The following is a 17,988-nucleotide window of genomic DNA, read 5'->3' on the forward strand; positions in this document are numbered from 1 at the left end:
AGTTTTTAGCAACCCATACGCTCAAGCAAAATATAGTTGATGCTTGTATCTACTACTCAGACACAAATAACAAGCTCATTGTTATAATGTTTGTTGATGCCAAGATGCTTGAGATATTGCCTATGTTCTTATGACAATGAACAACGTTTTTGAAACAACAGTCAACAATCCAAATATTTACTTGGACTTGCAAATTGAATGCTATTTTTTCGCTAGACTCATTTTCATACATCAATGTGCTTATTTGGAGAGAAAGCAATTTAGTCCCACACATCTCTCCAACAAAGACTCAAGAATGATCTAAAAGCAAAACTCGCCATTAAAACACAAATGCCACCACCATTCACACCAGGCACACAGTTCAAATCAAAAACATCCAAAAGGCTAACACAGTCCTCTTCAACCAAAAATGGCATATACTGCATGCAGACTTCAATCATCTACCTCAAAACAACACACATCATAAATTTCAATAAGAGAACACACGAAAAATGCTGAATGGCGATAACAAACGTGAGGTACAAAGGATTCCATCCATATACACTTCTCACAGTGGCTTTATTAAAGGATATGTTACAAGGTTATCATAACTGAGTTCTTATCTACTTCACCAGTCGCGTGCCAGATGCAATACACCTCACACCCGAATCTTGGAAAATTGGATTAGCCTCTCGACGCTCTCGCTTTGGAATCGTCTAAGAGTAGTGCGGAACGAATGTGCCTACGTACCCGAACCCCATTATCAGGAACGCGCACGACTGCAAAAACAAGTACACGTAAAAGTGGTTCTTCCCCTGGAAATAGAAGTCGTACACAGCGCAGAACATCAGGAACCCTCCCGTCCACAACTCCAGTATGTGCAACCTGCCACACCAACATCCAACACCATCAGCACCTCCGCACACACATCAGCAACCCCTCTGCTCCATCTCCCAATACCAGCTCACACTCCACTCTCCTCATCCCCCCGACCCGCACCCATGCACCCACAATCGTTTCGCCTCACCTCTCCGACATCTTCCATCCCCTGGCCAGCATGTTGCTCGCCATCCTCTGCAGCGTGTACTTCTTCCCGTACTTGGCGGACCTGTACTTCATCAGGTTGCCCAGCTTCTCCGTCACCACCCACTCGTTCACGTTCCCGATGTCGAACAGCCCGATTATCGTCGCCTTCGTCCGGTGCAGGGACATCACGTTCTCGAACAATATCCAGAACACCAACAAGTGCAGAGACCTGCACCACACCCACACAACCACCTCGTCAGCCACTCGCCGCATCACCACCACCACTATCAACCCCCTCACTGACCCCCTGCTGCTGCTACCATCCATCAACCCCCGTCACCAGTCCACGGCGTCGTCCCACATACTTGGGAGTGGTGATCGCGTTCAGCAGCGTGATGATCGACGGAACGTACACCGCTCCCCAGAACGGCAGGTCCACCTCCGGAACCAACACCGACGCCGGAATCACTACGCAGTAGAATGTAAACGTCACAATGTGGGCCACGATCTTCCGCACGAAGAAGAACGCGTAGATCATGTGCAGCCTCTTCCACAGCCGCAGGTTCTGGTTCTTCAGGATCGTGAACAGCACCTTCCGGAACAGGTTCGCCGGCCCGCACGACCACCTGTGCTGCTGGAACCGGAACGCCTTGAACGTGCTCGGCAGCTCGTTCTTCACCTCCAGGTCGTGAATGTACACAAACTTCCACCCGCACAGACTGGCGCGCACCGCCAGGTCCATGTCCTCCACCGTCGTGCGATCGTTCCACCCTCCTGCTTCCTCCATGGCGCGGATTCTCCACACACCCGCGGTGCCGTTGAACCCGAAGAAACCGTACGTCGCGGACCCCACCCTCTGCTCCACCGAGAAGTGGTAGTTCAGAGACACCTCTTGCATCTTCGTCATCAAGCACTCATTCGCGTTCACTGCGCACAACCACCATCACACCACCATCAAAATCACCGCCACACCATCAACTCAGCGCACCCGTCACCCCGCACATTCGCTACCTATCAACCGTCACAGACTGCGAATCGGCCATTTCGAAGTGGCTCGATACACATGGGTCGAGTCCAGCAACAAAGACGGGCACCCAAGAGTTGCAGCGAGAAGAAGAGCAAAGAATTCGAAATGATCACGGTCGGACTCATCGACCACTCAACAGCTGGAATTGCGCGAAATTCTAATTAATTGTGCATGCTTTGTGATTAACCATAATGTACCAGGAAAAAGGTAAAACAAAAAACCATCACTATTGATTACTGCTACCTTAAACGCCAGAGACAAGGACCCCGATTCTGACACAAGGCCAGTATATTCACAAGTACGTGCCAATTGGGTTCCTAGGTCTCAATTGCTTTGGAACTTAGGGCCCACCATGGAAGATGGTTAAGGTTTTCCCTACAGTGTGAAACAGCATTCGGGATTCTAGAAGTGAAATTGCACCAACAACCAAACGAAAGGATATGTCTGACTGTACGTATATCATGAAAGATTAAGGCACAGAGCGAAATACGCTTTCAAATAGGTAACAGTTGCAAAAGAGATCCAGGAAGAAACATCCTTCAACTATCTAGAAAGATTTCAGACAAGGCAGCACAACTGTGAAGGATACGTTAACAGTACCGAGCACTACAGACTTCCGCAATGTCAGAAGAGGTCAAAAATTCCATTCAGACTACCTTCATAACACACACCAATGATGTTTCTGAACACCAATGCCAGGCCAAATTACTACCCAAGGAGAAGAAATGAAAACATCCAGATAACACCGAGCAAAATCAAAGACTTCGGGATGCTATCCAAACAAATCATAACATCGAAGCAAGAATGCCTGCATGTAGGCAAACTTACCAAATTTCCATCGAGCTTGTACAAGTGCCAGATTCGAATTGTGCACCAGAAACGGCACTGTGCGCTGCAAAAACTCCGGCTCCGGCTGGAAGTCCGCGTCGAAGATCGCCACGTAGTCGCAAGTCTGCACATACGGATGCCTCATCCCCTGACGTAATGCCCCCGCCTTATATCCCTTCCGGTTCGGTCGTGTCTCGTACTTTATGTTGATCCCCTTGCTCGCCCACCGCTGCACTTCTACTTGCACCAGCTCCTGGACCACACACACACACATACACTCAGAAAACCCTCCCGTGCCTTCACGCACTGCAAACAATCCCTCCCCACTTTCACCTTCACCCACCCTCCTACCACCCCACCAAATACACTCAGCTCTAGCACAAGTTCCTCTACCCTGGTAGTCTGATCCGTCGAGTCGTCCAGCACTTGAATGATCATCCGGTCCTGCGGCCACGACAGCCCGCACGCCGCCTGTATCGACAGTTGGTACACCTGTCACGCACCACCATCTCACCATTGTCAGCTCCTCCTCCACCATCACCACCACCACCCTCCCCAAAAGTCACATCCCACACAGCATCCTGCATCCCGCATTCCCTACCTCTCGCTCGTTGAACATCGGGATCTGCACCAGAACCATCGGGTACGACGAATTCCCGAACTCCAAATCATCCTGGATCGCCTCGAACTTGAACTGCGTCTCCGGAGTCCGCCTCAACAGCTTCACGAATACCATCACCCCGCACATGAATATCCGCTCGACGAACAGCATCGTCACCATCACCAGGCACACGTTGATCGCGAATTGCAGCACCGGAGCCACCACCGGCCCCCGAACCTCCAGCCATATCTTCACCAGCTGATCCACCAACATCGGCAATCCCCCCGTGCTCCCGCTCTCCGCCATCGCGACTCACACCGCTCGCTCTCGCCGCACCCACACCCCCACCCGCACCGTCCCCAATCTCACCGCCTCGGCCTAGCTGCGACTCATCACCATCCGCGATGCCAATGCACGCCTGCCGATGACCCTCAGCCTAGCTCAGCCCACTCGTCATCTCCTCCGCTTCATGTGACCAATCCGCATGTCCTGCGAATCCCTCTACCTTCTCTTCTCACCCCGGACTGCCCACCCCACCTCAACCTCCACCGCCACCTCGCACACTCGCGCACTCGAGACCTCTCAGCACTTCGCACCGTGCAGCGCACACCTCGCAGCTGCCCGTCCCTCGCCCTCGACACGCTCGTCGACCACAATGAGCGATGCTCCACGGCACTGATAGACGAGGTAATAAGCAGCGCCCAGGGGTCAATGCGTGGTGGGGCCGGGCCTCATATAATTATACGCTTGTATCATTCATGCAAGCCTTGCAAAGCAGCAGCGAGGGTGGGGACGATCGATGGACGGAGCGGCGACGGGCACGACCCGGACCCACTCATAATGCGGCATGCCTGGCTCGGCCTGGCCTGCTGCTGCTGCTGCTGTGGTGGTGCTGCATTATTTGGAGGCGCTTCCGACTTCCCAGGGAACCAAAGCCAAAGCCAAAGCGAGCGACGATGGGACAAGGGGGGGGATTGCGTGGGCGCCGCGGTCAAACGCGCTTCAGCGCTGCTAACTGCCCAGGTTTACGACCTCTCTCGGCCTCCCTCCCTCTTGTTCCAATCATTCATGCCTGCCCCCCGTTCTGCCCGTCCACCGGGGCGCTGCACACCGGCCGTCGCGGTCTGCCCGGGATTGGAGCATGGACAGGTCGTGTCTGTGGGTGCTGAGGCGAGGGAGGGCTTTGGTTGAAGCAACTGGAAACGATGCTGCCTCCCATGGTGGTGGGGCCCGCCACGTCCACGCTGGGCCTTCCTTCGTGTCTCCACTTTGATATTCTGCGGAGGTGCTGCTGCTGCTGCGAGTCTCACGGGCTGTTGGTTCCAGTTCCAGTTCCAGTTCCAATTCCAGTTCCGTGGTGTGCCTCTGTGTCAAGACGCGGGGTCGGTGTTGGGTGCAGCCAGTCCCGTTGGACGAGCACTGCCCTGGTTCCGTCAAACTGTGAAGTGGGCTTTGACAACCAAGCGGGTGAGACTCGGTCTGCTTCAGGACCATTGGAACAGCACACGACCCTGCGAGTGGATTTTGAGCATGGTGCACGAGTCCTGGGGATTGCACACTTGTGGTGCTTTTCAAGAGTATCTATGGGCTGGACTGCTGTATGTCTGGGATGTTTTGAGATTTTGTCCCACACAGTGGACCAGACAAATTAGAAATCTAGTCCCTTCAGGATTGAACATACAATTTTGTTGAGTGAAGGACACCTCCAATGATTATAACCTGGTTAATGTGTTTGTTTTTTGGATTTATTGATCCAGGGTGATTTGTTACACTCACAAGGGTCTTGCTTGCCCCTCCCCCCGAAGCACATCATAATTCATCATCAATCCCACATCTTGTTGCCAAATGTTGTGCCATACAAGTATCCAGGTCACATAATCTTTTTCCTTTTGTGTTCTCACATTGTGGCTTTTCAGTCACAAAGCAACTTTTTAACTTGCCACCAATGATAGACTTGCATTTCTTTCAAGATGATTCTTATTTCTTGTCTTACCGGACTTGTCGTGAAAGCTTTTCCTAGGAACCCAATCAACTTTTCTGGACATAGCACTCAGACTCTGTAGAGTATGGATTACGTCTTGGGATTAGGCCACCAACAGAGACCCAGAATCACTTTTACTTATTTGGTAGTGTTTCAGACCTGGATGTGTAAATCATTGTGGATTTACAGGGTTGTGAGACTGAACAATGAGGGGTTGGCTGCTGCATTTCAAAACCTGTACCTACTTTGCAACGCCACAAGGTATGTCAATTTTAATTAACAAGAAGTCCAAGTTCTGATTTGTTCCTAGGATTTGACAGTGATACTGCTGCACACTGCTGGGCTATGTGCTGCCACACTGACTCACCTGTCATATGGCAAGACTGAGCTCTAGTGCTTGATGGTCCCCATTGCTTGTTTCATTTTCTTCACCTAGTGCATGGGCAGCATATGGCAAGGAGTGTTTTTTCAGAGGAGCAAGAATGGTACTAAATTTTTAAAAAATGAATAAGTGAATGGTGATTGCATTCCAGAGGGCACATGTAGTATGTTGAGATTAATTGGTAACAAATGAGGTGGTCCAACAAAGCTTGTCTTACTAGCCATTGTCTTTGTGTTTTTGCCACTGGAACACATGGCATTTGTTTCATGTGTGAATTTCAATTTTCAGTTCCTTAGATTGGGGAGGATGAAATTAAATATCTCAATGCAGTGGTGCAAATAATGTTATTTATGGCTTGGTGCATCTCAATGGGACCGTATAATTGAGCCTAACTCTAGCATGTGGTGTTGCTCAAGTAGAAGCCATTGTCCATTAATCCAACATAATGGTCAAAGTTTGACAACTTTGATACACTTGATGTAACTTAGTGTATCAATTTTTAACAAATTTCATATCATCTAATATTGTAATGTGTATCTATGTTAAGTAAATAAAAGTAACTAGAAGTATGTAGAAACATATTGGAAATATAACATCTTTCTTAAGAAGTTTAGATAAAAAATTTTAAATAAAAATTAGATATTTAGATGTTTATAGATGTTCTACATTGCTTCTTTTTAAGAATTTTTATAAGAAGCAATGTACAACTTAATGCATAGATTGTAAGTCTTAAAATTAACAAAACCTTTGTAATTAATAAGGCTCTTATTAATTAATTTTGATATGGCTTAAAAGATATTACCAAGGATCTATTATTAATAATACCAAAAATATACATATATTGAAATAATTTATCACTAGTATTTATAAATGTAATTGAAAAACCACTATCTAAATAAATTAATACATCTCAATTCTATTGATTAATATTAAAGAAAAAAAAAGAAAAATTTTGTTGTAAAAACTTTTGTTTGCATTGTAGAGCCTTTGTAAATATAAATATACAAGGCTATTGTATCAAATTAATTAGATATAAAAAAAATTGGAAGACAAATATCTAATTATAGTAGAGACTATGTAATAAAATAATTCTAAACTTTAATCATTAAATACAAATTTCATATTCTATCTTATTTTAAACTTCATGTACTTATTAAAACTTCAAATTGTAATTTTTTAGCTCAAGTGCTCTTAGACATTGGTGTCTTTACATGTCTTATAGATAAAGACTTTGAATCATGATAAAAATTGATACTCCCAACAAAGATATGATCAGCTCTAGTTGAGGTTATTAATAGACAATCACTTGAATTTGGAGATGTTAAAAAAGAATCTAATCCATTAAAATTGTTGTTAGAAGTTTGTATATTCAACTTTATTTTTAGCTGCATTTAATATTTTTCAAATATAATGGTATTTGGCCTCCTTTGATTTATACAATATATTCTTGATATTGATTAGAAATTACAAAAGATCACTTCAAGATTTAATTCAAATGCCAAAAAAATACCACTATTTCTTATTGGTATAGTTAACAACCAAGAGTTTCTATTAAAAGAAGTCTTAAATTTAAGATAATAAAAAATAAATTATCCAATTATAATATTTCTATATAGTCTTGATTTTTTTTAAAAAGTAAAGATTAGAGAAGGTTTATTTCTCCATATTTGGTATTGTAGTACTCAATTGGGTAAGACTTTATGAATTTGGAGATACTAGATAGTACAAGTAAGCTTTGCAATTAGGTTTTAAAGATCTATTTCTATATATTGTTAGTGATTGCCAATGATGTTGCTAATTATGCTTTAAAATTGTACTTTTAATATGTAGAATTATGTATTAATTTAAAAAAATTAAGATGCAAAAAATCACAATTGATACATATCTTGTTATATAGAAAGAAATGATTTATCTTAGTTTAAACCAAAATCCTACTATTTTTTTTTTTTTTATCAATTTTTTTTTCAAAAGTAAATTATCTCCTATTAAATTGAATTCTAATATGAAATTTTATTCAATACAAAAAATTATAATTAAGATGCCTCTTTCTTTAACATGTTTGACAAAAAAGATATTCAATTCATATTTCAAATATTTTACATCATCCTTGTACATGGATTTTATAATTTCATGGATTGTAGTGGCATTAAGATGGTGTTAGGATCAATAATGGTCACATGCACTAGAGAATATTTATGTTAATGTCATTTTGGTCCTTTTCTACAGTGTCTAATTGCTTCTCTCTAATCCTTTGCCTTAACCCTCCACTAACTCTTGCCAAGGCTCCTTTGGCTTCTGATCGCTTTGACACTGAGTTTTGATATTAGCAATAGGGTGTGCAAGCAAAGGCATGCACATAAAACATCTGAAAAAATTGCCCAAAATTCATCCATGAATGAAGAAGAAAAATCACCATAGTACTAGCTAGATACCTTTTTCTAACTTGGCCCTCCTTTGACAACCTTTGTTTATAATAGCCATTAAATACCTCCGAAAAGACTAATAATTTTGAACAAATTATGTCTTCTGTTGATCTATATTAATTAATTAATTAATAACCAATTGAGAAACCACTATATCAAAAACATAAACTAATTTTAAAACAAAAGTAAAAAAGAAAAAATGGTTAAAGCCGAAAATCAGTACGTGGGCGCCACCGGTACTGATTAATAAATGTTTCCTTGAGTCCATCTCTTCGGCTCTGATTCGAGGGAAATTTTAAAAATTATGATTTTGAACGATGGAACCCAGGAATCTGCACTAATATTGTGCCACAGAATTCACACTATTTATATACCGCACAAAAACCCATGAGCATAGTATATCTATCCTGGATTATGTAATCTAGCTTTTGATTGACACCAGATGATTGTTTCTGGGATTTAACCGAGTTAAGGACGGCTAATTAAATATCACCAGCGCGTGTTTAAATTAAATTTAAATAATAACTCAACTTCCGAACGTTTCTCGGCTTGCCAAGTCCATGTTTGACAACGTGAAGGTTGTGTGCTGCTGCACACTGAAATTGCTGGGTAAACGTTACACGATGAGAATTCAAATGTGATGGAATCCACTTCCTTTCTAACAATGACGAAGCGTTCGATGAGCTTGGTTCTTTGATGAGTAAAATAATAATAAAAATATCATCTATTATTCAGTCTGAACGTCTTTGAAGAACTTTTTATTATTTTTGAAAGTCATTTTCGAACAGCCCAAAAGCGGCCGAGCCACATCGCCCGAGGGTGCACCGCGGAACGGTTGAGGCCTCTAAGGTTGAATGTGAGAAAATGGGCCAAGAATCTTCCGTTTAAAGACAGATCTGCTTTGCTGCCAGCTTAATTTTGTAGTTCAGTTCACGACTTGCCTTGGAAAGTATAGAAGCGTCGACGCCATTGCAACGACTTCAACAACGGCAAATGTTGGGGCGATATTAAGGCCGGTGGAAGGTTTGTCGGAGAAGATTCGATGCCCAAATTACATTAGTGCACGACCCAATGCTCACACCACCCCCTCTGCTAAATACAGTGCAGCCTCTAATCCACGGCATTCCCGATTCAGAGGCATTATTGAGCAGTCCAATTCAAACCCAACGGCAAACTATGGTGGATGGAAGCAGCGGACTCCACTTAAAAACAACGTCGCACAGACTGCATCCAATTTATCACCGACACTGCGCGAGCGCCTTGACTCCACGTTCGTTGCTTCTTGTGCAGACTCCGGAACAAAAACCCACAGCGATCCACCACCCACCAACCCACCAACCCACCCAAGCTCCGAGTGAAAGAGCACACAATAATGCGGAGTGCCAGGCAACGATCTCGAAAAAGTGTAGCGCCCAAGCTGCACTGTAAATAGCCTCATTCCCCACAGTTTGCGCCTCTCTACGTTTGGATGACAAGTACTGTATCCGGATCAATGATTTTATTACAGAACACGGACAAATTATTAATAGTTTGGCCTATGTTGTCTGATTCGGGATTGTAGGGAGTCACCAGCGGAATCCAACACTACGGCACTCCGTGGCGCGACCTGCGGCGCTCGCTCCTCTAGATTCCTGTCAGTAACAATGCTTGGCGTCCGTGTGAACCATCTCCCACACTCGTCCCTCAAACTTGTGGGATAAATACCATCCTGGGGTCCTAATTCACTGGGTGATATTTGCGTGTATCCTTTCATTGTATATTTTTATTTCAAATATTGCAGTGGAGACTGCAAGTGCTGGACACCATTGTGTGTGTGGTAACTAGACTCTCACTAAAGTGAGGTCCTAGTTTTGAATTGTGGCGCTAGTGGAAATGAAGCACCCTTTTCTTTGCTGTTGTTTACCATGATAAACAGATTGGATTTTCCCAAATTATTGATTTTGATGCACGTGTATTGCAAATGTTTTTCATACTTAAAAGGAATGAATTTTAGGGTAGTTTCTTAGGTGTGAACTTTGAGCACCTCCTCTTGCTCTAGAGTAAATAAATGTAAATAAATAAAAACATGTAATTCTATCACATTCTTGCTCCAAAGACTTTGAATTCATTAGATGAAATCTGGTATTCAGTAAAAGTATATAACATGTTTTTTGTAAGTCATGTTTGGAAAGTTTAGTAAGGGTTTAGAGGAAAGGGTTTTCACTTTCTGTTACAGTCAATAGTTTATTCAGATGTTACAGAAGATGAAATGAAACACAACGATCAAATGGAAGCTTGTGGAGATTATTTAATTGTACTTGTACTGAAAGACTGTGCTAATATCACAACATAATAATGAACAAAGGGATTATTGATTGCCCTTTTCAAGGATAGTGAGAGCATCTTAAAGAAAATGATTCCTCCAAAAAGTTCTTTGCAACTGTTGGATCTTTAGTCACACTCATTAAGTACAGACATAATCAGGAAACCATATTTAATTCTGATTTATAGATGAGAGTGAATCAAATGTTAGACAGGAGATACCAAATCTGTCAATGGAAAATTCTAAAAGTTGATTAATGAGAATAAATCATGATTCCAGTTTGAACAACAAAAATCAAATTAACATTATTTCTTATTTATATATTAACCAAAAATTTAATAAAATTTTGGACTTATTCACCAAGTGTAGACACAAAGTGGGCTCAAATGTGTCTTTCAAACTATTCTCTTACAATTTTTCCAGTTTCATTTTGATTAATCCTTTTTCAAAGATGTTTGCTTTTTTAAATCCCCATTAATCTTTCAATTTGCTCATTCAACACATCTTATTCTGTAGACTCTTCCGACTGTGCAAAAGTCTTCTTCTGCAGTCTTCATTTGTGAAGCTTTTTGGGCTTAGTTTCAATATCCTCATGTTAAAGTGAACCAAATTTCAGAAATTGTTTTTTGATGCCTCATATGTGTGTGTGTATATATATATATATATATATATGCACACATAGACATGTTCCCAATAAAGACAAGGTTTAGCATGATTGTAAAACTTGGGAAAAAAAAATTAATTTTTTTTTTCATTCTATTTAGTTTGCAAGTCATTCTTGGGACTGTGTCAATGGCAGTTTTCTCCCACCCTAAAGCATGAAAATTTCTTGGTCTTGACCTGCATAAAGTCCTAGTCTATTTCACTTCATTTAGTGGACAGTGTGGCTATTCATTAATTCTTTCAATTATCTCAAACTTGAAATGCCACTGAGCATGTGTGATAAGAAAGGCAGGAGCTATGGACAATATATCCAGAAATTTTCAAGTTCTGGTGCCTTATGTTTTCTTAGAGGACCTTGGGGAGAAATTATGGATGGAATGTGGAGTAAGGTAACAAACCATTTCTCAGAACTTAAGCATTTTAGCATATATCTAATAGATGTAGAAATAGAAAAAAATTACCCTCATGTGGGAAAATAGAAATCAAAAGGATTCCAAGTGTTTTCACACAATATGGTTCAAAAAAAATATTGATATGAATATTAGGGCTTTAGATTCTCATCAACCCATTGGGAACATGTATGCCTACCTAATTTTGATGAGTGGTAGGTTACAAAACCAAGAATCCAATTTTAATAAAACAATGATGTGTGGCACTTAGTAATGATATCATGAGAAGTGTGGCATCTAATTATACTATTAGTTTATCCCAACCAATTAACAACTACCATCTATTAATAGTTAATATGTATCTATTCTAAGTACAATGAATTTTATTTATTGCTCATAGCTTAACATTATTTTAACCACCCTGTGACCTATTTTTGATCCATAAAATGTTAGATCTAGTGGTCAAACTTTTGGAATCAAGTAGGCCTATATGTTGGAAATGGAGGAGGTGGTCAATAATGGATTGGCTACCTTAATGCCATATGAGTCTATCTAAAAATAAACTCCAAGATTTGTAAGTGATCACAAAATAAGTGTAGTTTTTAATTAAGTTAAAATCTTCAAATGTGCATTTTTAAAATAATATTATTTCTATGAGAAGAAAGAAAAATTTCTAAAAGTTACTTTCATGTTTTTTTCTTAAAAATATGCAAATTTAAGGTTGTGTTATATGATAATGATACTTTACAATGCAAAGCCTATATTCTTTCTCCTCTAACAATTGTTTTTTTTTATCCAATGTAATGGTTGATTTGGCACTTTCAAATAGTTACAAAAGATTTGAAATTTATACTCAAAAGTCTTGTAATAATAATGTATAATGTTATAGTATTCTTCTAATCACAAAATAAGATGAAATTAATTGCACATAAATCTATTACATAATTACTAGTCTAAACAAATTTTTTATTTTTTATTATAACTTATTTTGATAAGAATTGCATTACTTTTGATTATGTACAAATAGAAAATGCATTATCTTTAAAGGATCAAATTGTATTAAAATAAATATGTTTTATATTACAAATCTTTAATTTAATAAAATTATCTCCTTTGCTTTGTAAGTAAAAAAAAACTTCTTCTCATTAGTATAAATAGTAATTATATTTATTTTATAACATAATTATTATATAAAAAAACTATGATTATGTAATAAAAAATCTATGATTTCATAATGTAAAATCATCAAAGAAATTCATGTAACAAACAGGGAGTTGCTAAAGCAACATCCCTATGTTAGAGCAAGACCTCCTTGAGTTCTCTTATCTCTTGTCCCCTACTTCCAATCCTTACCCCCCCCCCCCTTTCCATTCACTATGATGAAGAACAAAGGACACATGGTAGAAGCATGGACAATAGGGAAGGAGGCATCTGGACAGGAATGGGGGATAGGGCTGGAAACAACAGATGAAAACAAGGAGAGGGGATGGAGAATAGACTTAATTGATCATGAGAATCCAAGGTGTGCAGTTAACATAATGGGAGTGTTTCTTTACCAACTCCCTAACAAATATTATCCTGATTGATTTCTCATTTGTCAATACTAAAATACAACATACAATGACACTTGAAGCTTCACGTTCCACTTGGCCAGATAATACTAGAACTAACTTATAAATGAATAAACAGAAAGTGAAAATTCATTAAAAAGATTATGTGACGAACTAGTTAATGCAATAAACTGAAGGAGTCCAGACGCTGATATGGCTCAAACAGAAATGATACTCACCACTGAAAAAGTGCATGATCCTACAAAATAATATCCGAAAAAGACTCCTACACTCAAAAGCGATAGATGGAAATGAAGGACTTCTGCTCCGTAAACAGAAGCGATTCACAGAGGAAAAAAACAACCCAAGAATCAAAATGGTATTCTTTAAATCAGATCCAATAACCAAAAATTTATTGAAGATAGAGAAGTCATCAAAAGAATTCAAGTTTACGCCTAGATTAAAAACTTCAATGATATTTTGATAAATACAGCTACCTCCCCTTTAATAGTGGCAGTGCACTACATGCAGTGCGATCCTAAAGATAGAGCACAGAGGATTCCATCCATATACACTTCTCACAGTGGCTTTATTAAAGGATATGTTACAAGGTTATCATAACTGAGTTCTTATCTACTTCACCAGTCGCGTGCCAGATGCAATACACCTCACACCCGAATCTTGGAAAATTGGATTAGCCTCTCGACGCTCTCGCTTTGGAATCGTCTAAGAGTAGTGCGGAACGAATGTGCCTACGTACCCGAACCCCATTATCAGGAACGCGCACGACTGCAAAAACAAGTACACGTAAAAGTGGTTCTTCCCCTGGAAATAGAAGTCGTACACAGCGCAGAACATCAGGAACCCTCCCGTCCACAACTCCAGTATGTGCAACCTGCCACACCAACATCCAACACCATCAGCACCTCCGCACACACATCAGCAACCCCTCTGCTCCATCTCCCAATACCAGCTCACACTCCACTCTCCTCATCCCCCCGACCCGCACCCATGCACCCACAATCGTTTCGCCTCACCTCTCCGACATCTTCCATCCCCTGGCCAGCATGTTGCTCGCCATCCTCTGCAGCGTGTACTTCTTCCCGTACTTGGCGGACCTGTACTTCATCAGGTTGCCCAGCTTCTCCGTCACCACCCACTCGTTCACGTTCCCGATGTCGAACAGCCCGATTATCGTCGCCTTCGTCCGGTGCAGGGACATCACGTTCTCGAACAATATCCAGAACACCAACAAGTGCAGAGACCTGCACCACACCCACACAACCACCTCGTCAGCCACTCGCCGCATCACCACCACCACTATCAACCCCCTCACTGACCCCCTGCTGCTGCTACCATCCATCAACCCCCGTCACCAGTCCACGGCGTCGTCCCACATACTTGGGAGTGGTGATCGCGTTCAGCAGCGTGATGATCGACGGAACGTACACCGCTCCCCAGAACGGCAGGTCCACCTCCGGAACCAACACCGACGCCGGAATCACTACGCAGTAGAATGTAAACGTCACAATGTGGGCCACGATCTTCCGCACGAAGAAGAACGCGTAGATCATGTGCAGCCTCTTCCACAGCCGCAGGTTCTGGTTCTTCAGGATCGTGAACAGCACCTTCCGGAACAGGTTCGCCGGCCCGCACGACCACCTGTGCTGCTGGAACCGGAACGCCTTGAACGTGCTCGGCAGCTCGTTCTTCACCTCCAGGTCGTGAATGTACACAAACTTCCACCCGCACAGACTGGCGCGCACCGCCAGGTCCATGTCCTCCACCGTTGTGCGATCGTTCCACCCTCCTGCTTCCTCCATGGCGCGGATTCTCCACACACCCGCGGTGCCGTTGAACCCGAAGAAACCGTACGTCGCGGACCCCACCCTCTGCTCCACCGAGAAGTGGTAGTTCAGAGACACCTCTTGCATCTTCGTCATCAAGCACTCATTCGCGTTCACTGCGCACAACCACCATCACACCACCATCAAAATCACCGCCACACCATCAACTCAGCGCACCCGTCACCCCGCACATTCGCTACCTATCAACCGTCACAGACTGCGAATCGGCCATTTCGAAGTGGCTCGATACACATGGGTCGAGTCCAGCAACAAAGACGGGCACCCAAGAGTTGCAGCGAGAAGAAGAGCAAAGAATTCGAAATGATCACGGTCGGACTCATCGACCACTCAACAGCTGGAATTGCACCGACTTTTCGCCTTTGCAGTTTACAGAAACCCCCTGTTGCACTTGCGAATCTGGATGAAAAGGAATAAACACTGCGCAATTACAATCATAGACCGAATGTTGACATTGTAACGAATGTGCGCAAATAAAAAATGAAGCAATTTTTTGGACGGACCCTCCACGCACCCGCCAGACCGAATTTGTGAAAACTTCAGGAACCGTATGTCACCCATTCGATTATCCCTCCAATTCCTTCGTGAGCGAAATATAATTCGAATTCAGGGTATGCTTGTAGAACAATGATAACCCTCACTATCGAATATGTTGGCGGAATCGGGATGGCAACTGTAATCTAACAAATACCCATCCAGTGGCGAATGATACTAGATTTGTACACTGAACGGCTGCGCCTCAGCAAGAGGTGATAAACCCAAGACTTAAGACACAAACTTTTCAAAAGCTGCGAATGGCAAATCCAGAAGAAACCAAATTACCACCAATAGAAGTCCCTCATAAATGAATGAACTGCGATATTCCTACGAAAGCTCAGATAGAAAGTCAAATGCCAACGTCAAACAGTACAACACCTACGTTCAACAAAATAACGAACTAATCCCTGGACTGCGAATCATTTGACGTGACAGAATTGGCTATTACTACAAACATGTCGGTTGCATAGTGAGACTTAGGTCACGATACCCACGCCCCACTAATGTTATAGTGAATTTAGCCAGGTCTACATATACAAATCAGAATACGGACATCTATAAACCAGATTAACTTTAACGCGCTGTAACATTTCCAACAAGACCAAGCGAAATTCATTCCCACAAACCACAAAAGCAAAATAAAACCAGAGCTCACAAAAACAATATGACTAAAATAACAAGGGAAGTTGCTACACGAATAATACAACAATCAAAGACATAACAAGTTCGGCAGGTTACCAAATTTCCATCGAGCTTGTACAAGTGCCAGATTCGAATTGTGCACCAGAAACGGCACTGTGCGCTGCAAAAACTCCGGCTCCGGCTGGAAGTCCGCGTCGAAGATCGCCACGTAGTCGCAAGTCTGCACATACGGATGCCTCATCCCCTGACGTAATGCCCCCGCCTTATATCCCTTCCGGTTCGGTCGTGTCTCGTACTTTATGTTGATCCCCTTGCTCGCCCACCGCTGCACTTCTACTTGCACCAGCTCCTGGACCACACACACACACATACACTCAGAAAACCCTCCCGTGCCTTCACGCACTGCAAACAATCCCTCCCCACTTTCACCTTCACCCACCCTCCTACCACCCCACCAAATACACTCAGCTCTAGCACAAGTTCCTCTACCCTGGTAGTCTGATCCGTCGAGTCGTCCAGCACTTGAATGATCATCCGGTCCTGCGGCCACGACAGCCCGCACGCCGCCTGTATCGACAGTTGGTACACCTGTCACGCACCACCATCTCACCATTGTCAGCTCCTCCTCCACCATCACCACCACCACCCTCCCCAAAAGTCACATCCCACACAGCATCCTGCATCCCGCATTCCCTACCTCTCGCTCGTTGAACATCGGGATCTGCACCAGAACCATCGGGTACGACGAATTCCCGAACTCCAAATCATCCTGGATCGCCTCGAACTTGAACTGCGTCTCCGGAGTCCGCCTCAACAGCTTCACGAATACCATCACCCCGCACATGAATATCCGCTCGACGAACAGCATCGTCACCATCACCAGGCACACGTTGATCGCGAATTGCAGCACCGGAGCCACCACCGGCCCCCGAACCTCCAGCCATATCTTCACCAGCTGATCCACCAACATCGGCAATCCCCCCGTGCTCCCGCTCTCCGCCATCGCGACTCACACCGCTCGCTCTCGCCGCACCCACACCCCCACCCGCACCGTCCCCAATCTCACCGCCTCGGCCTAGCTGCGACTCATCACCATCCGCGATGCCAATGCACGCCTGCCGATGACCCTCAGCCTAGCTCAGCCCACTCGTCATCTCCTCCGCTTCATGTGACCAATCCGCATGTCCTGCGAATCCCTCTACCTTCTCTTCTCACCCCGGACTGCCCACCCCACCTCAACCTCCACCGCCACCTCGCACACTCGCGCACTCGAGACCTCTCAGCACTTCGCACCGTGCAGCGCACACCTCGCAGCTGCCCGTCCCTCGCCCTCGACACGCTCGTCGACCACAATGAGCGATGCTCCACGGCACTGATAGACGAGGTAATAAGCAGCGCCCAGGGGTCAATGCGTGGTGGGGCCGGGCCTCATATAATTATACGCTTGTATCATTCATGCAAGCCTTGCAAAGCAGCAGCGAGGGTGGGGACGATCGATGGACGGAGCGGCGACGGGCACGACCCGGACCCACTCATAATGCGGCATGCCTGGCTCGGCCTGGCCTGCTGCTGCTGCTGCTGTGGTGGTGCTGCATTATTTGGAGGCGCTTCCGACTTCCCAGGGAACCAAAGCCAAAGCCAAAGCGAGCGACGATGGGACAAGGGGGGGGATTGCGTGGGCGCCGCGGTCAAACGCGCTTCAGCGCTGCTAACTGCCCAGGTTTACGACCTCTCTCGGCCTCCCTCCCTCTTGTTCCAATCATTCATGCCTGCCCCCCGTTCTGCCCGTCCAC

General features: G+C 43.8%; 2 protein-coding genes across 2 annotated transcripts; both read right to left on the minus strand.

Moving 5' to 3' along the window:
* Nucleotides 1–499: 499 nt before the first annotated feature.
* Nucleotides 500–4,329, minus strand: LOC112294312 (glucomannan 4-beta-mannosyltransferase 9). The gene is made up of 6 exons (XM_024544606.2): nucleotides 3,462–4,329; nucleotides 3,254–3,352; nucleotides 2,861–3,113; nucleotides 1,371–1,932; nucleotides 1,007–1,234; nucleotides 500–864 (listed from the first exon to the last, which is right to left on the minus strand). The coding sequence occupies exons 1-6, from the start codon at nucleotides 3,765–3,767 to the stop codon at nucleotides 696–698; spliced, it is 1,617 nt and encodes a 538-aa protein (XP_024400374.1). The 5' UTR covers nucleotides 3,768–4,329; the 3' UTR covers nucleotides 500–695.
* Nucleotides 4,330–13,533: 9,204 nt separating this feature from the next.
* Nucleotides 13,534–17,760, minus strand: LOC112294313 (glucomannan 4-beta-mannosyltransferase 9). The gene is made up of 6 exons (XM_024544607.2): nucleotides 16,893–17,760; nucleotides 16,685–16,783; nucleotides 16,292–16,544; nucleotides 14,553–15,114; nucleotides 14,189–14,416; nucleotides 13,534–14,046 (listed from the first exon to the last, which is right to left on the minus strand). The coding sequence occupies exons 1-6, from the start codon at nucleotides 17,196–17,198 to the stop codon at nucleotides 13,878–13,880; spliced, it is 1,617 nt and encodes a 538-aa protein (XP_024400375.1). The 5' UTR covers nucleotides 17,199–17,760; the 3' UTR covers nucleotides 13,534–13,877.
* Between the last annotated feature and the right edge of the window lie 228 nt (nucleotides 17,761–17,988).

This window comes from Physcomitrium patens, chromosome 17, assembly GCF_059467195.1.
Source record: "Physcomitrium patens ecotype Gransden chromosome 17, ASM5946719v1, whole genome shotgun sequence".
Lineage (NCBI taxonomy): Eukaryota > Viridiplantae > Streptophyta > Bryopsida > Funariales > Funariaceae > Physcomitrium > Physcomitrium patens.